This window comes from Sorex fumeus, unplaced genomic scaffold (genome assembly GCF_029834395.1).
Source record: "Sorex fumeus unplaced genomic scaffold, SorFum_2.1 ptg000078l, whole genome shotgun sequence".
Lineage (NCBI taxonomy): Eukaryota > Metazoa > Chordata > Mammalia > Eulipotyphla > Soricidae > Sorex > Sorex fumeus.
In genome coordinates this window covers 5,548,120-5,562,250 of record NW_026606135.1, presented here as the reverse complement: position 1 = coordinate 5,562,250, position 14,131 = coordinate 5,548,120, and the positions used below count along the sequence as shown (strand labels likewise).

The window sequence follows — 14,131 nt, the reverse complement described above, 5'->3', positions numbered from 1 at the left end:
CTATTCTCACTATTCTTTTAGTCTCAGTGCTATCAGAATCATCGTCATCTTTTGTCATCTCAAAATTCTCCAGCTGTCTATAGTGCTTTTTTTGCTTTTACCACACCTTATATTGTTGCTGCTGAATGAGACTGTGGAGGTGGGGTCTTCCTTTGAAATACACCTGAGTGTTACCATGTTTTATGTCATCTGCTTGTTTCTACAGAAAATTGTATGAACTTTTTAGTTTTTGGACCACATCAGGGGCTACTCGTGGCTCCGCTTGCGATTTGCTCCCAACGGTCCTCAGCAGGCCTTGCGGTGCTGCTGGTTGAACATGCACTCAACCCTTTGAGCTTTGGCCTCCAATGAATGATTTTACTCACTATGATATATAGTATTGATACTGACAGGGTTTCATGCAAGACATGTTCCTATACCACACCATCCATGAGAGTGTCAGCTTCCCATACCATGTCCAGTATCCTCACCCTAGCCTTCTCTTAGCCTCAAACCTCCCCCTACAGTGATGTGCTTCCTATTAAATATCAGTTCTCATTTCTCTTGCCTTTGAGTATTTGTTGTTTCTTTACTGTGTTACTTTTTCTACCATATATGAGGGCGATCATTCTATATCTATCTATTCCTCTCCTCACTAACTTCAGTCAGCATGATACACTCCAGGTCCATTCACCTAGACTCACATAGCATTTCATGTTTTCTTAAAGCTGAGTAGTATTCCAGTTTCTTTATTCAGTCTTCTGGGACACAGGCTCTTTCCAGATGTGGGCTATTGTAAATAGTACTGCAGTAAACAGATGAGTGCAAATGTCTTTTCATCTGAAGAGTTTTGGGCCCTTAGGGCAAATGCCAAGAAGTGGGATTAATTGCTAGTTCATATGGAAGACCAGTTCATAGTTTTTCCAAAAAGACTGGACCAGTCTACATTCTCACCAGTAGTGGGTAAGGACCCCTTTATCCCCACATCCTTGCTAGCACTGGTTGTTTTTAATCTTCGTGATGAGTGCCAGTCTCACTGGCCTGAAGTGTACCTCGTTGTTGTTTTGGTTTACATTTTCCATGTGATCAATGATGCTGACCATTTTTTTTCATATGTTTTTTGGCCATTGGTATCTTGCCTTTGAAGAAGTTTCTATTCCTTTTTGTCGTCACCCTGGCTTTTTAAAAGACATTGTTTGCCTGTAAGGTTATTTTATAACTTTTGACTTTGAGCCTGAATTTACCCTGACTGAAATTCAGGTGGGTCTCTTGTAGGCGGCAGAATGTTTGGTTTAGGTTCCTGCCACTCTATGTCCATTGACCGGTGAGTTTAGCCGGTTGATATTGAGTGAGATTATTGATATGGAGGGATTTATTGCCATAATTTTGTAGGAGTTTAACATAATTGGGGGTTTCTCTTGCCTTTTAGAGAAGAATCTCTGTGTGCTTCTTGCAAAACTGGTTTTAAGGCTAATGCTTTTAAGCTCCTGCTTAAGAGCATCAGCCTTGGATGGGAATGATAATCTAGCTGGATAAAGTGTTCCCAGTAAGGCGTTCATTTCATTCTTCATTTTTACTATATCTCCTCATTTTTTTTCTGACCCTTGGAGTCTCATTTAATAAATATGCCATAAATCTTACAGGATTTCCTTTGTATGTGAGTTTCTTTTTTGATCTTGAAACTTGGAATAAAAAAAAACTTCTGTCTCTGTCTTTAACTTTTGTCAATTTGATTACAAATATTTTAGTTCAGGGTCAGACTTCTTCATCAAGACCCTGCACGATTGGTTTGAGGCTCTTTGTGTTCCTGGAGCGAGCATACGCCATTGGGCTACACTAGCACGCAACAGGGACGAATGGAGACCATACTGGTGCCCGTTCGAGCAGATCGATGAGTAACAGAATGTCAAGTGATCAAGTGATATTTTAGATTTATTTGTGGGGAGGGGAGTACACACCCGGCAGTGCTCAGAGCTTACTCCTGGCTCCGTGCTCAGGACTCACTTCTGATGGGGCTTGGGAGACTATATGGGGTGTCCGGGATCAAACCCAGATCGTCCGCATGCAAAGCAAACACTCTACCCTCTATACAATCACTCCAATCCCATGTCTTGGGTTTTTTCTTTTTAAGTCTCTCTTTGCTGGGACCCATCAGGCCTTTTACATCTGTGCGTATGTACTCTTCAGTTCTGGGAATATCTTTTCTGTGATTTTTTTTGAACTACTGATTCTTCTTATCTCTTATTTATTTATTTTTGGTTTGTTTTGTTGTTTTATAAGACTACTGGTTCCTCATTGGTTTCTCCTTCCACTTCTTCAGGTACTCTGTTTCTTATATTATTCCTCTTGAGTTCGTCCCCTAGTTTCTTGGTGTGATGTTCATTTTTTTTTTCAGTCTTTTTTCTGTATTTTGTTGGTTTATGTAGATTTCTTGCATTCCCTCATGGAACTCACTAGCTTGCTATTTTTTCCCTTAACTGTTGTCACTCTGCTCTTGAGGCCTTCCACTGAATTGTTGTTGATTTTTTAAATTTTACTTACCACAAAAGTTCTCTCACTTTTGATTATAGTTTTCTTATGTGTGCGCTCATGCTTTCTTACATACATAGCATTGTTTCTTAAAGCTCATTAAACATTTGTATCATGTTTCTCTGTATCGTGTTTATTTGTATTGTTTCGTTATCTGAGAAGTTATAGAACTGGTTGGTGCTAGTAGAGTCTTCTGAGCTATTATCTTTATTCCTTGGGCTTGGTGAACTTTTACGTAGTTTCCCCATTGTACCTGCAGTTCTTTGGGGGCTTAGCAGGGTTAGGGATAGTGGGATGATGCTGCAGGCAAGCACTGACATCCAGGACTTCTCTGGGACAGGGATTGGGCTGGGGGCTCTAGGCTAGGGTCTTGATTTGCTTCTCAGGCTCCAGACTGCCAGGGACCTGCTCCATTGGGCGCACTCCCCTGGGAGATTAGCAGGATTGGGAACAGTGCAACACAGCTATAGGCAGGCACTTACACGAGGGACTTGGAATTACATCTCTTAAGTTTGACTTAAGAGTGCCCAGGCAACACAGTACCCAAAAGAAGAGAGAGAGAACAAGGGGGAATACCCTGCCACAGAGGCAGGATGGGACGGGGGGAATGGGGGGTGGGGGGGGATGCTGGGACCCGTGGTGATGGATGACGGGCACTGGTGGAGGGATGGGCACTTGATCATTGTATAACTGAAACCCAAGCACAAAATTTGTAAGCCTATAACTGTACCTCATGGTGTTTCACTAATAAAAAAAGAGTGCCCAGGCAGTGCTCAGGGAGCTTGGGGGTTGTGGTTCAATGCTAGGACCTTGTCATTATGGTACTACTCAGGCTCAGTGGTATAATTGTGGTGGGGTGTAGGGAGGTAACAGGCTACAATCCAGTATTTGTTTTGACACAAATGACAGTCTCTCAGGGGAGGGGCATAGTTTTTCCTTTATGTGCTTATTATTCAAGACCCAAGTAGACATCACATGTTATCCCACTTAGTCAATATATCTAAAGAAGATTTAATAGGAAATACCATAATTCCTTCAAAAATCTCTTTGAATACCAGATAGTTAAGGAATAGCATTTAAGGGCCTGAGAATTTGGGGCAGCAGTTGAGATATTTGACTTGCATGCCACCATCTCCAGTTCGATCCCAGGCACCACATGTGGTCCCTCAGTCATCACCAGGAGTGATCACTCTGCACTGAGCCAGGAGTAGTGTCTGAGCACACCCAGTATGACTCAGAAACTGAAAAAGTATATATATATATATTATTTATATATATTTATATAAGTTATTTATATATAATATATATTAGTTATTTATATATATATTTAAATATATATAAAGAACTAAAATGAATATCTGCCAGTTAGTGCCCTATATACTTTTCATGGGCTATTATTTTATTTAGACCTTGAGGTAGCTTTAGGAGTGGTATTTTTAACTGACACCTTTATAGATAAGAGATCAAAGTCTTTAAGACATGGCTTCTTATAAAGCCACTTAGGTCTCCGATGGGAGATTCAGGATTTGAATCCAGATGGTGTGACTCCAGAGCCTGTATACTAATCATTATTGAACATACTAACTTAGGGACTAGTCACTTTCTACTCTTTGCCAAGTGTATTTATATTCATGTTCCTCTTTTGTGTCCTATTGCTTGCATATGTAAAAAGTGATTAACCTTTGTTTAACTCAGAGAACTTTGTGTGTATATATATATATACACATATATATATTTATGTAGATACTTTCTCTTTGTAGGTGTAAATGCATATACATTAATATTTTGGGGTTGTTTTTTTTTTTTTTTAATAGTTTCCAGACAGAAGACTATTACCAGTTGGATGGACACTAAAGGAATCAAGACAACAGAGTCGGAAAGGTATAAAAATATGCATCTGTGGAGGAATGAATAACATGACATGGGTGCTTTTATTTTGTTAATGCTATTTTCTCTCCTTGTATTCTCATTTTTTTTGTATTCATTTATTCTTTTAGTTTCTGAAATCTAATGTTTTTTTTTTCGATGCTTTTATTGTGTAATGGCAATATATGCATAGCACAGCGGGTAGGGCGTTCGCCTTACACGCGGCCAACATGGCCGACCCGAGTTCGATTCCTCCGCCCCTCTCGGAGAGCCCGGCAAGCTACCGAGAGTATTCGATATGCCGGACACAGTAACAACAAAGTCTCCAATGGAGACGTTACTGGGCCCGCTCGAGCAAATCGACGATCAACGGGAGGGCCTTTATAAACTCTATAGTTTATTTTTTTCCACAGCATTATTTTTTAAGTGTACATATAGTATTTAATATCTACCAGTATTGTTATGCAGTTAATTAGATTTGGACCTAGGATTTCAATTTCAAGTCTATTGCTTAGTAAATTGATTCCCTTTGAGGTCTATTTGCTATTATTTTGATATACTTATATGCCATTAACAATATTTTGGATACATGTCTCCATCTCAAACAAATTCATCTCAAAAATTATTATTTTATAGTATTCCATCTCAGAAATAGTATTTTATCCTGAAAATGCTATTTGTTCTAAAGATCATAAAGTGAAGGCAAAGACCTCATACAGAGTTTAAGGCTCGAGCTTTGTATGCCTAGGTACCACATATGGCCCTTTCTCACCACCAGAGAGGATTCCTGAGCATAGAGTCAGGGTTATGACATGAGCACCGATGGGTGTGGCCTTACAACCAAAGTAAATAAATTAAAATATTATATGCCAACCAGAAACACAATTAAGTTGTCATAGGCCATCGGGTAAATTATGGTTAGAAAATTATTTTTATGTGTTTATGAGATGAGGAAAACAAGTAACACTGAAATCTAATTTTTATAGTCTCATATCTTTTATAGCCTCCTATGTTTCAAATATCTCTTACATATTTGAGATGGAAAGACAAATGAGGGCCTGGTAAGATAGTACAGCAAATAGTGTGCTTGCCTTGTGCCTGACTGACCCGTGTTCGATCCCTGGCATCCCACGTGGTCTCCTGAGCCCACCAGGAGTGATTCCTGAGCACAAAATCAGGAGTAGCTCCTGAGCATCTTCAGGTGTGACTCTTCCCCTACAAAAAAATTAATAAAAGACAAATGAATGATAGTTTCTGTCCTTAAGATATTTACAGGATTGAGAGATCATGCAATGGACTGGAGTACATGTTTTGTATATGGGAACCCTGATTTTGATCCCTGATACTACACAGTTTGAGTAACCCTGGGAGTAGCTCCTGAGCATTGCTGGATGTGTCATGTCCCCCAGAACCAAGAAATTATTCATGTTTTGATGACAGGCACAAAAGCACATAGAAATTATATATATAATAAATATGACAGTGAAGATATAAGCTACGAGGAGGCTAGCATATAGAGCAATCAACCATACCTCTACCTGAGAGACTACAAAGAAAGTGAGTATAGGTTAAGAATTAAAAGAAGGACTAGGAGCAGGTGTTTGCCAAATATGCAGTTGAGGAATGGGCATTATGGGCATATGTGAAAAGACATGGATTTATAAAAGACTGTGCTGTATGCTCAGGTAGTTATAGATCGTTTAGTTACTGCTGTAACATTTTCATAAGTGTGGTTGAGTAATTAATGTTTTTGTTTCATAATTTCTACTCTATAATTATTTCTTTGTGTTTTCTTATAGTTTGCATAGTAAAGAAAACAACAACACAAGAGTAGAATCCATGACGAGTTCTGTGCAAAAAGACAACTTTTATCAACATAATATGGAAAAATTAGAAAATGTCTCTCAACTAAGTCTAGATAAATCATCGGTTGAAAAAGGTACACAGTATTTGAACCAGCATCAGACTGCAGCTATGTGCAAATGGCAAAACGAAGGAAAACATACAGAACAGCTTTTGGAAAGTGACCCTCCAGTAGTCACACTGGTGCCAGAGCAATTCAGTAATGCTAATGTTGGTCAGTCACCCCAAAATGATGATCCCAGTGACACAGAGAGTGAGGAAAGTAGGGATAATCAACAATTTTTGACTGGTAAGCTTACAAAGCAGAGTATAGAATATGAACAGGTCATAGAAGACAGAAGTCAACAGAAATGTAGCAAGTCTTGCCATCCTGTGGAAGAGTGTGTAGGTTGTGAGTCAGAAGAGATAGATGTGGGACCAGAGAGTCCTTTGTCAGACATTGATGATGTTGGTACTGGACTGAAAAATGCCAATAAATTGAGTAGACAAGAAAGTAGTTTAGGGAATTCTCCATTTGAGAAGGAAAGTGAACCTGAGTCTCCAATGGATGTAGATAATTCCAAATATAGTTGTCAGGACTCGGAAGCAGATGAAGAGACAAGTCCAGGTTTTGATGAACATGAAGAGAGCAGTTCCTCTCAAATAGCAAATAAATCAAGGTTCCAAGCAAGGGAAGCTGACACTGAGTTGAGAAAACGGTCTTCTGCTAAGGGAGGGGAAATGAGACTACATTTCCAATTTGAAGGAGGAGAGAGTCGTACCGGCATAAATGATTTAAACACCAAAGCACCTGGAAACACTTCCAGTATGAATATGGAATGCAGAAGCTCCAAGCTGCATGGAAAAAAGGATTCTAAAATCACAGATCATTTCATGCGAATACCCAAAGCAGAGGACAAAAGGTATTATTTTCTATTAGGAATTATCCCTGTATGTTATATAATATTGTTAAGTGATTTAACAAAGTTATTGTTTACACTGGAACAAAGAGCTGTCTCATAAACTATGCTAGGAAGGTTGTTTTCCTTTATTTTTGTCAGTGCCACAGCATTATATATGCAAAACAAGTGCTCTACCACTGAGCCATATCACACACCCTTAAAATTTTAAACTCTAAAAAGGCCTGAAACATAGTAGGAAGTAAAAAAAATTGTCAGACTTCCAGTATCATGAAGTTCCTTCTGAAATTTATGGAAATAATCAGAAAAAAAAATCAGATTGTAGTTAATCAGTTACAGTTTGGAGACTGAAGTGATAGGATAGCAGATTGGGTGGTTGCCTTGCATGTGGCTGACTGGGTTTGATCTCTAGCACCCAGTATGATCTGAGACTATCAGGAGTGATCCCTGAGTACAGAACCAGGAGTAAGTCCCTGAACACTGCTGGGTGTGACCCAAAAACAAATGCAAAAAAAGAGAAAAAGATACATCTTATTTAGCCATTTTCCTAGATGTATTTTTGTTTAGCTGTCTTTCTCTGCTGCAGGTAGATGATACTGTATTCATTTCACAAATGAGAAAACTTGATGTTTGGGTGAGAATTTACTGGAATTAACTTGTGGGTGGTTATGCTGGGATTCAGTTTCTTTCTTTTTCTCTTTTAGCTTTTTTGGGTCACACCCGGCGATGCACAGGGATTACTCTTGGCTCTGCACTCAGGAATTACTCTTGGTGGTGCTCAGGGGACCACATGGAACGTTGGGAATCGAACCTGGGTCGGCCGAGTGCAAGGCAAATGGCCTACCCATTGTGCTATCGCTCCAGCTCCATCAGTTTCATTTTCAGTTCAGTTTCCTTCTGATTACAAAGCAGACATTTAAAAAATTAATCATGTGGAATCTTAAAATCTTCATAAATCGTGATCTTTATTTACAAGTATGCATGTTTAATTCACATTGTTGAAATTACTGCCTGTAAACCTGAGAAGCAGTAGATATAGGGTACTTTGGAACTATTGTGTGTTCTTGCTCCAGGCTGCTACAGTTATACTCTGTGAATATTTGAGTATTTTGGTTTCCCAGTACATATAGAAGTTATTGTTAGGCTGCACTGTAGTTATTAAGTGCACAATAGCATTCTGCCTTTAAAGAAAGGAATGTTATACTTTAATTAAAAAACACATTATTGTGGGCCAGAGAAATAGAACAGCAGATAAGGTATTTACCCTTCATTACAGCTGACCCAGGTTTAGTCTTTGGCATCTCACCTGTTTGCCTTAGCACTACCAGGAGTGATCCCTGAATGCAGAGCCAAGAATAAGCTGTGAGCACCACCGGGTGTGGCAAAAAAAGAAAAAAAGTGCTTGGGCACTGATGGGCTTGAGCACTACTAGGTATGGTCACGCAACAATTAAAAATAAAACAGCTTCGTTGTTAAAAATTCTGTCCATCACCTGATCCTTCTTGGTAATCTGGTCTTCTCTCAAGATGTTGATGTTGATGACTACTGGTGTTGGTTGCTAAAGATCATGACAGCTGTGGCAATTTCTTAAACAGTATTAAATTTAAATTTGGGGAACCAGAGAGATAGTACAGTGGGTAGGGCACTGCTTTCATGTTACTGACCCTGGTGTGATCCCTAGCATCCTGTCAAGAGCAAGCCCTGACCACTGCCAGGTATGGACCAAAAAGAAAAAAAAAACAAACTGAAAAAATTTCTGTATTGAAGTTTGCAATATTGTGTACTTCTTTTACGGAAGGTTTCTTTGTGATGTGTTGTGCTTTTTGATAGTATTTTACCTATGGTAGAATGTTCAAGGGCTGGCGCGATAGCACAGCAGGTGAGGCGCTTGCCTTGCATGCAGCCGACCGGGGCCGACCCCGGTTCAATTCCTCCGTACCTCTCGGTTCAGTTCCTCTGCACCTCTCAGATAGCCCGGCAAGCTACCGAGAGTTTCTCGCCCGCACGGCAAAGCCTGGCAAGCTACCTGTGATGTATTCAGTATGCCAAAAACGGTAACAACAAGTCTCATAATTTGTTGTGAAACGTTACTGGTGCCCGCATGAGCAAAAGCGATGAACTACGGGAGGACAGTGACAGTGATAGTGACATAATGTTAAAAATTGGAGTCAATCTGTTAGACCCTGCTGCTCCTCTATCAGTTAAGTTTATATAATATGCTTTTGGGGTAGGGGTACTCCCAGAAGTGCTCAGTACTTAACTCCTGCCTCTGTACTCAGGAATCACTATTTGCAGGGCTTTGGGGACCATATGTGATGCTGGGAATGTACAAGGGAAGTGACCTACCCACTATGCTATTGCTCTAGTCTCAATTTTGTATAATAGTCTAACTCTTTGTCCTTTAAACAATGTTTATGGTATCTTTAGGATTCAATCTCAAGAGCAAAAATTTTGTAACTGCTTGTCCAGTTTCTCATCTGTTAAAATTTTGTTTTAAGATTGTGTCAGTTCAGGTGTACCTTTTCAACTACACTTTTAGTTCTAGTTCTCTTATCTTCAGTTACTTTTTTCATTGACTTCTTAAGCTCCTCAAGGTCATGATCTCAACAGAGGATGTGAAATATCCAGTCAACCATGTTATATACAGATGTGTTGTCATCAAATTTGTTTTTTCACTTGTAGTGCAAAGGTAGAATAGACTTAACCATCGTGGGCTAATGAATCTGATGACTTTCGGAGTGGTTTCAACTTACATGTCACTATATTTGTTAGCCTATAATAAGACAGTCACATTTTCTTGGACACTTTGAGTACAGGCATTGAATTCTCTTTTGCTTGAAAGTCTTAGAAATCATCTTTTTTCTAATATAAGGCTATTTTGTCTATGGTGAAAATCTTTTGTTAGCTGTAGCTACCATTTTCAGTTACCTCTGCTAGATATACTGAAAAACTTGCTACTGCTTTTCCATTGCCATTTGCTGTTTTACTTTGCGTTTTTGTGTTGTATACATGTTACGCTGCTTTCGTCTATCCTCATGAATAGACCTGTGCTAGTGTGGAATTTTTCTTCTGTAGCTTCCTTTCCTCTCAACTGCTTTGTCTTAAGGGAATGTGCCAAATAAGGCTATTTCACTTTTTTTTTTTTAACAGTTAAGTATACTCTATTTAATGAAAAGGAGCCCTTTTCCTGTTACAATAAGTGTGTTAGATTACAAACTTTACATGAATAGTTTGTTGGGTAAATTCTCTCTCTCTCTCTCTCTTTTTTTTTTTAATGTAGGAGTACTGCTATTTATTCAGCCACTGATTAGGCTGATTGAATTTTGCATGAACTCTACGGCTATTTCACTTTCTTATCATTAGTTTGTTCACTGGTGTTCACTGGAGAAGTGCATTTAATTTCCTTCAATAATTTTTTTGATATTCCCAAAATGGCTAATTGGTGAAAGACTAGTGTTCAGCCTGCTTTGACTTTTGACATGTCTTCTTTACTATTCTTAGTCATATCTAGCTTCTTTGTGGTAAAGAAGATGGTAGGGAACAAATCCAAGGTCTACATATGCAAAGAATGCACTCTACCACTGATCTACTTTCCTGGTCCCCTATAGCTTTTTGCTGTTTTGGGGGGGGAGGAGGGAGTTCCACACCTGGTGATGTTTGGGTTCCTCCTGGCTCTGTACTCAGGAGTTACTCCTGGAGGTGCTAGGGGTACTATATGGGATGCTGGGGATCAAACCTGGGTTGGCTGCATGCAAGGCAAACATCTTCCCTGCTGTACTATTGCTCTGGCACCAGTTGCTTTTGAATTAAAATTAGAAATGTGTAATTTTTTCACTTGAACACCTAGAGGGCAATGTTTGGCTTAATTTCAGTTTTGCTGTGTCTCAGGGAATAGAGAAGCATCATGAAAAGTACATGGGGAATAACTGGGGTCTGTGGAATAGTCAGAATATACATGTTTATTGAGTTTACTGCCTTTTATTGGCAAGAAAGTTGGTACTCCCAAACAATTTCAGTTGTAGCATGAAAGATCAGTAATCACAAATTACCATAACATGTATAACAAATCTCACAATGTTACCGCTCGAACAAAAGTTTGAAATATGATAATTTACCAAAAGATAATAACAAAGCAATGAAGTGAACATATGCCAATACCAAAGGGTGATAAACAATGAAATTAGAAAAATGGTGCTGATAAACTTGGCATCACTCAGGTTAAGTCCAGACCTTCATTTTGTATAAGAAATAAATAAACAATATCAGTGAAGCACAATAAAAATGACGTATGCCTGTAAAAGATACCACAATTCATTAGGCAATATCCATATTCTGATAATCTTTTTTCAAAAAGTGATTCACATGAGTTGGGAAATTTCCTCCGCAGATTACTGAAAATAAGTCCTTTGGTTTTATGATCATCTTTATTATGCTTGAGGGAATACCAAGGTTGGGGGTAACCTGGCACATTTTAAATGATTATGTTTGGTAAGTTTTGTATTTGTGTAAGTGATTTGTGACTGAGTATATTTGTTTCAACCTCAGAAAAGAACAGTGTGAAATCAAACATCAAAGAGCAGAAAGGAAGATCCCTAAATACATTCCACCTCACCTTTCTCCAGATAAGAAATGGCTTGGAACTCCTATTGAGGAGATGAGAAGAATGCCTAGATGCGGGATCCGGCTGCCTCTTTTGAGACCATCTGCCAATCATACAGTAACTGTTAGGGTCAGTATTACTTCTTACCTTTAAAGAGAAAATTCTAAGTCTTAGTTTCTTGCAAGACTAATTAATGTGAAGAAAAAGAGCATACTTCTTCATTCTTCACATTTGAAATATTAAGAAGTCAACAGTATGATAGAATAGAATAATAACCTAATTTTACTTAAGGAATTCATAACAATGACTCATTGTCAGCAGATTAGGACATTGAATTTTTGATTTTTTAAAAAAGAAATTGTTTTCTATAAAGCTGTTGATATGTATACTTCTGCTGTATAATGTGTTGTACTTCTACCATCGCCAAAGTGCCCAGTATCCTCCACTACTATAATTATGTCACTTCTAGTTCTCTACATCCATTCCAGTCCCCTGTCCACCCCTCATTTGATAATCTCAGTTCTGTTGTCAGAATTCTAGTGTTTTCATTTACCATTGTCTATTTCCTTTCTTTATTTCTTTATATTCCACATGTGAGTGAGATCATCTGGCACTTTTCCTCCTTCTGACTGTTACATGACACCCTTTGATTCCTTCCAAGTTGTAGCAAAAGGCAGGATTTTATGTTTTCTTAAAAGTGAGTAGTATTCTACTGGGTATATATTTGCTAGAGTGGGCCCAGTAACTTCTCCATTGTGATAATTTTTACTGTGTTTGACATATCAAATACATCACGGGCAGCTTGCCAGGCTTTGTCATGTGGGCGAGATACTCTCGGTAGCTTGCCGGACTCTCTGAGAGGGGCGGAGGAATCGAACTCGGGTTGGCCATGTTGGCTGCTTGCAAGGCAAACACCCTACCCGCTGTGCTATCGCTCTGGGTATATATGTAATTTTTTTCCCATTTTTTAATCATAAATTTTCTTTATTTATAAAGAAACCTCCACAGTCAGTTATATGACCCCTTATGGAATTGTGACCCACAGTTTAAGAAACTAGGATCTGGAGAGCACCTGTGGTGATGTCACCATGTGATTAGCATTAATGTCCTCCATTTTCTGGGGAAAATGGCCTGCAGTGCTTGGGTGTCACATTACTGCCTTCTAATATACCGTAAATTTTTTATCCACTTATTTTTGTTGAACATTGGTTGTTTGAGGCCTTGGCTACTGTAAATAGCATTGCAGTAAACATAGGTGTGCGTATATCTTTCCTAATTCATGTTTTTCTGTTTTTGAAATAGAGACCACGAAGTGGAATTACAGGGTCCTATGGTAGTTTTATATTTAATCTTTTAGCATGTAATCCTGCACAGTTATTCCACCGTATACTTGTGGAAGTATAAACCCTAAGGTGCTTCTTGTTCTAAAAGCATTCACAGCAGGTAATGGGACTACTAAGGAACAGAATATCATGCCATTCTCAGTTTTTTATTTTGTCTCCAATTAGGTTTTGCCAAGAGTGGAATTGTAAATCCTGGTGCCTACTCTTCCTTTCTCAGTTGAATTTTTGAACTTTCAGCCTACTTTTACAAACCCTTCCTACTATTGGGATCACTCTCCTTAGATGCGATATCAATCAGACATCTGTGTTGCGCAGTCACAGATCTCTTAGAGATAGTGACTTTATTCTCTAGTGGATTTTCTCCAAGTATTCAATGCAGGATTCTTTGATTAATTCAGGTCTTTTTACTTTCTTTATGTTGATACCATGGTAGTGTGCTCAGACCCTTCCCTTCTGAATTTAGAATTTTAAATAAAATGCACTGGATTCTTTTTATTTTTCCTTTTTCCTATTGACAGTATTTATTGAGCATCCGTTGCATGCTAGTTACTGATTTAGTCCTTAAAATTCTAAGTTGTATATAGTCCAGTTTTCTCAAATTATTCTCTACTTTTGCCTTCTTTTTCTGTGTTTCAGATTTTCTAGACCTTTCTATCACTGTCCCATGGGTATCTTATACACACACATCTCACACCAGCAAAAATTTAAAAGTAAATGTGTTAAAGGACTGGAATGATAGTGTGGCACGTAGACTACTTGCTTTGCATTTGGCGACCCATGTTCAATTCCGAGCACCCCATATAGTTCCCCAAGCCCCACCAGTAGTGATAGTGGAACACTAAACCTGATTCAATCCCTAGCATTGCATATGGGTTCCCAAGCATTGCAGAAGTGACCAGTGAGCACAGTGCCAGGAGATTGTTCCTTTGTTTTGCTTCTCTACGTCCCACATGAGAGTATTTATCTTTTTCCTTCTAATGTATTTCAGGTAGATGACCTATTCCATTCATAGTATGAAAGACAAATTTCATCTTCAATTTTCTTTTTCCCCC

The 14,131-nt window shown here is 38.7% G+C and overlaps 1 protein-coding gene across 1 annotated transcript in view; it reads left to right on the top strand.

Annotated features, from left to right (window-relative positions):
* PARG (poly(ADP-ribose) glycohydrolase) overlaps nucleotides 1–14,131 on the top strand; it is a 102,958-nt gene that overhangs the window by 2,190 nt on the left and 86,637 nt on the right. Inside the window, exons 2-4 of the mRNA XM_056130413.1 lie at nucleotides 4,323–4,389; nucleotides 6,174–7,139; nucleotides 11,682–11,865. Of these exons, the coding sequence (XP_055986388.1) occupies nucleotides 4,323–4,389; nucleotides 6,174–7,139; nucleotides 11,682–11,865 (1,217 nt within the window). The remainder of the gene's footprint in view (nucleotides 1–4,322; nucleotides 4,390–6,173; nucleotides 7,140–11,681; nucleotides 11,866–14,131) is intronic.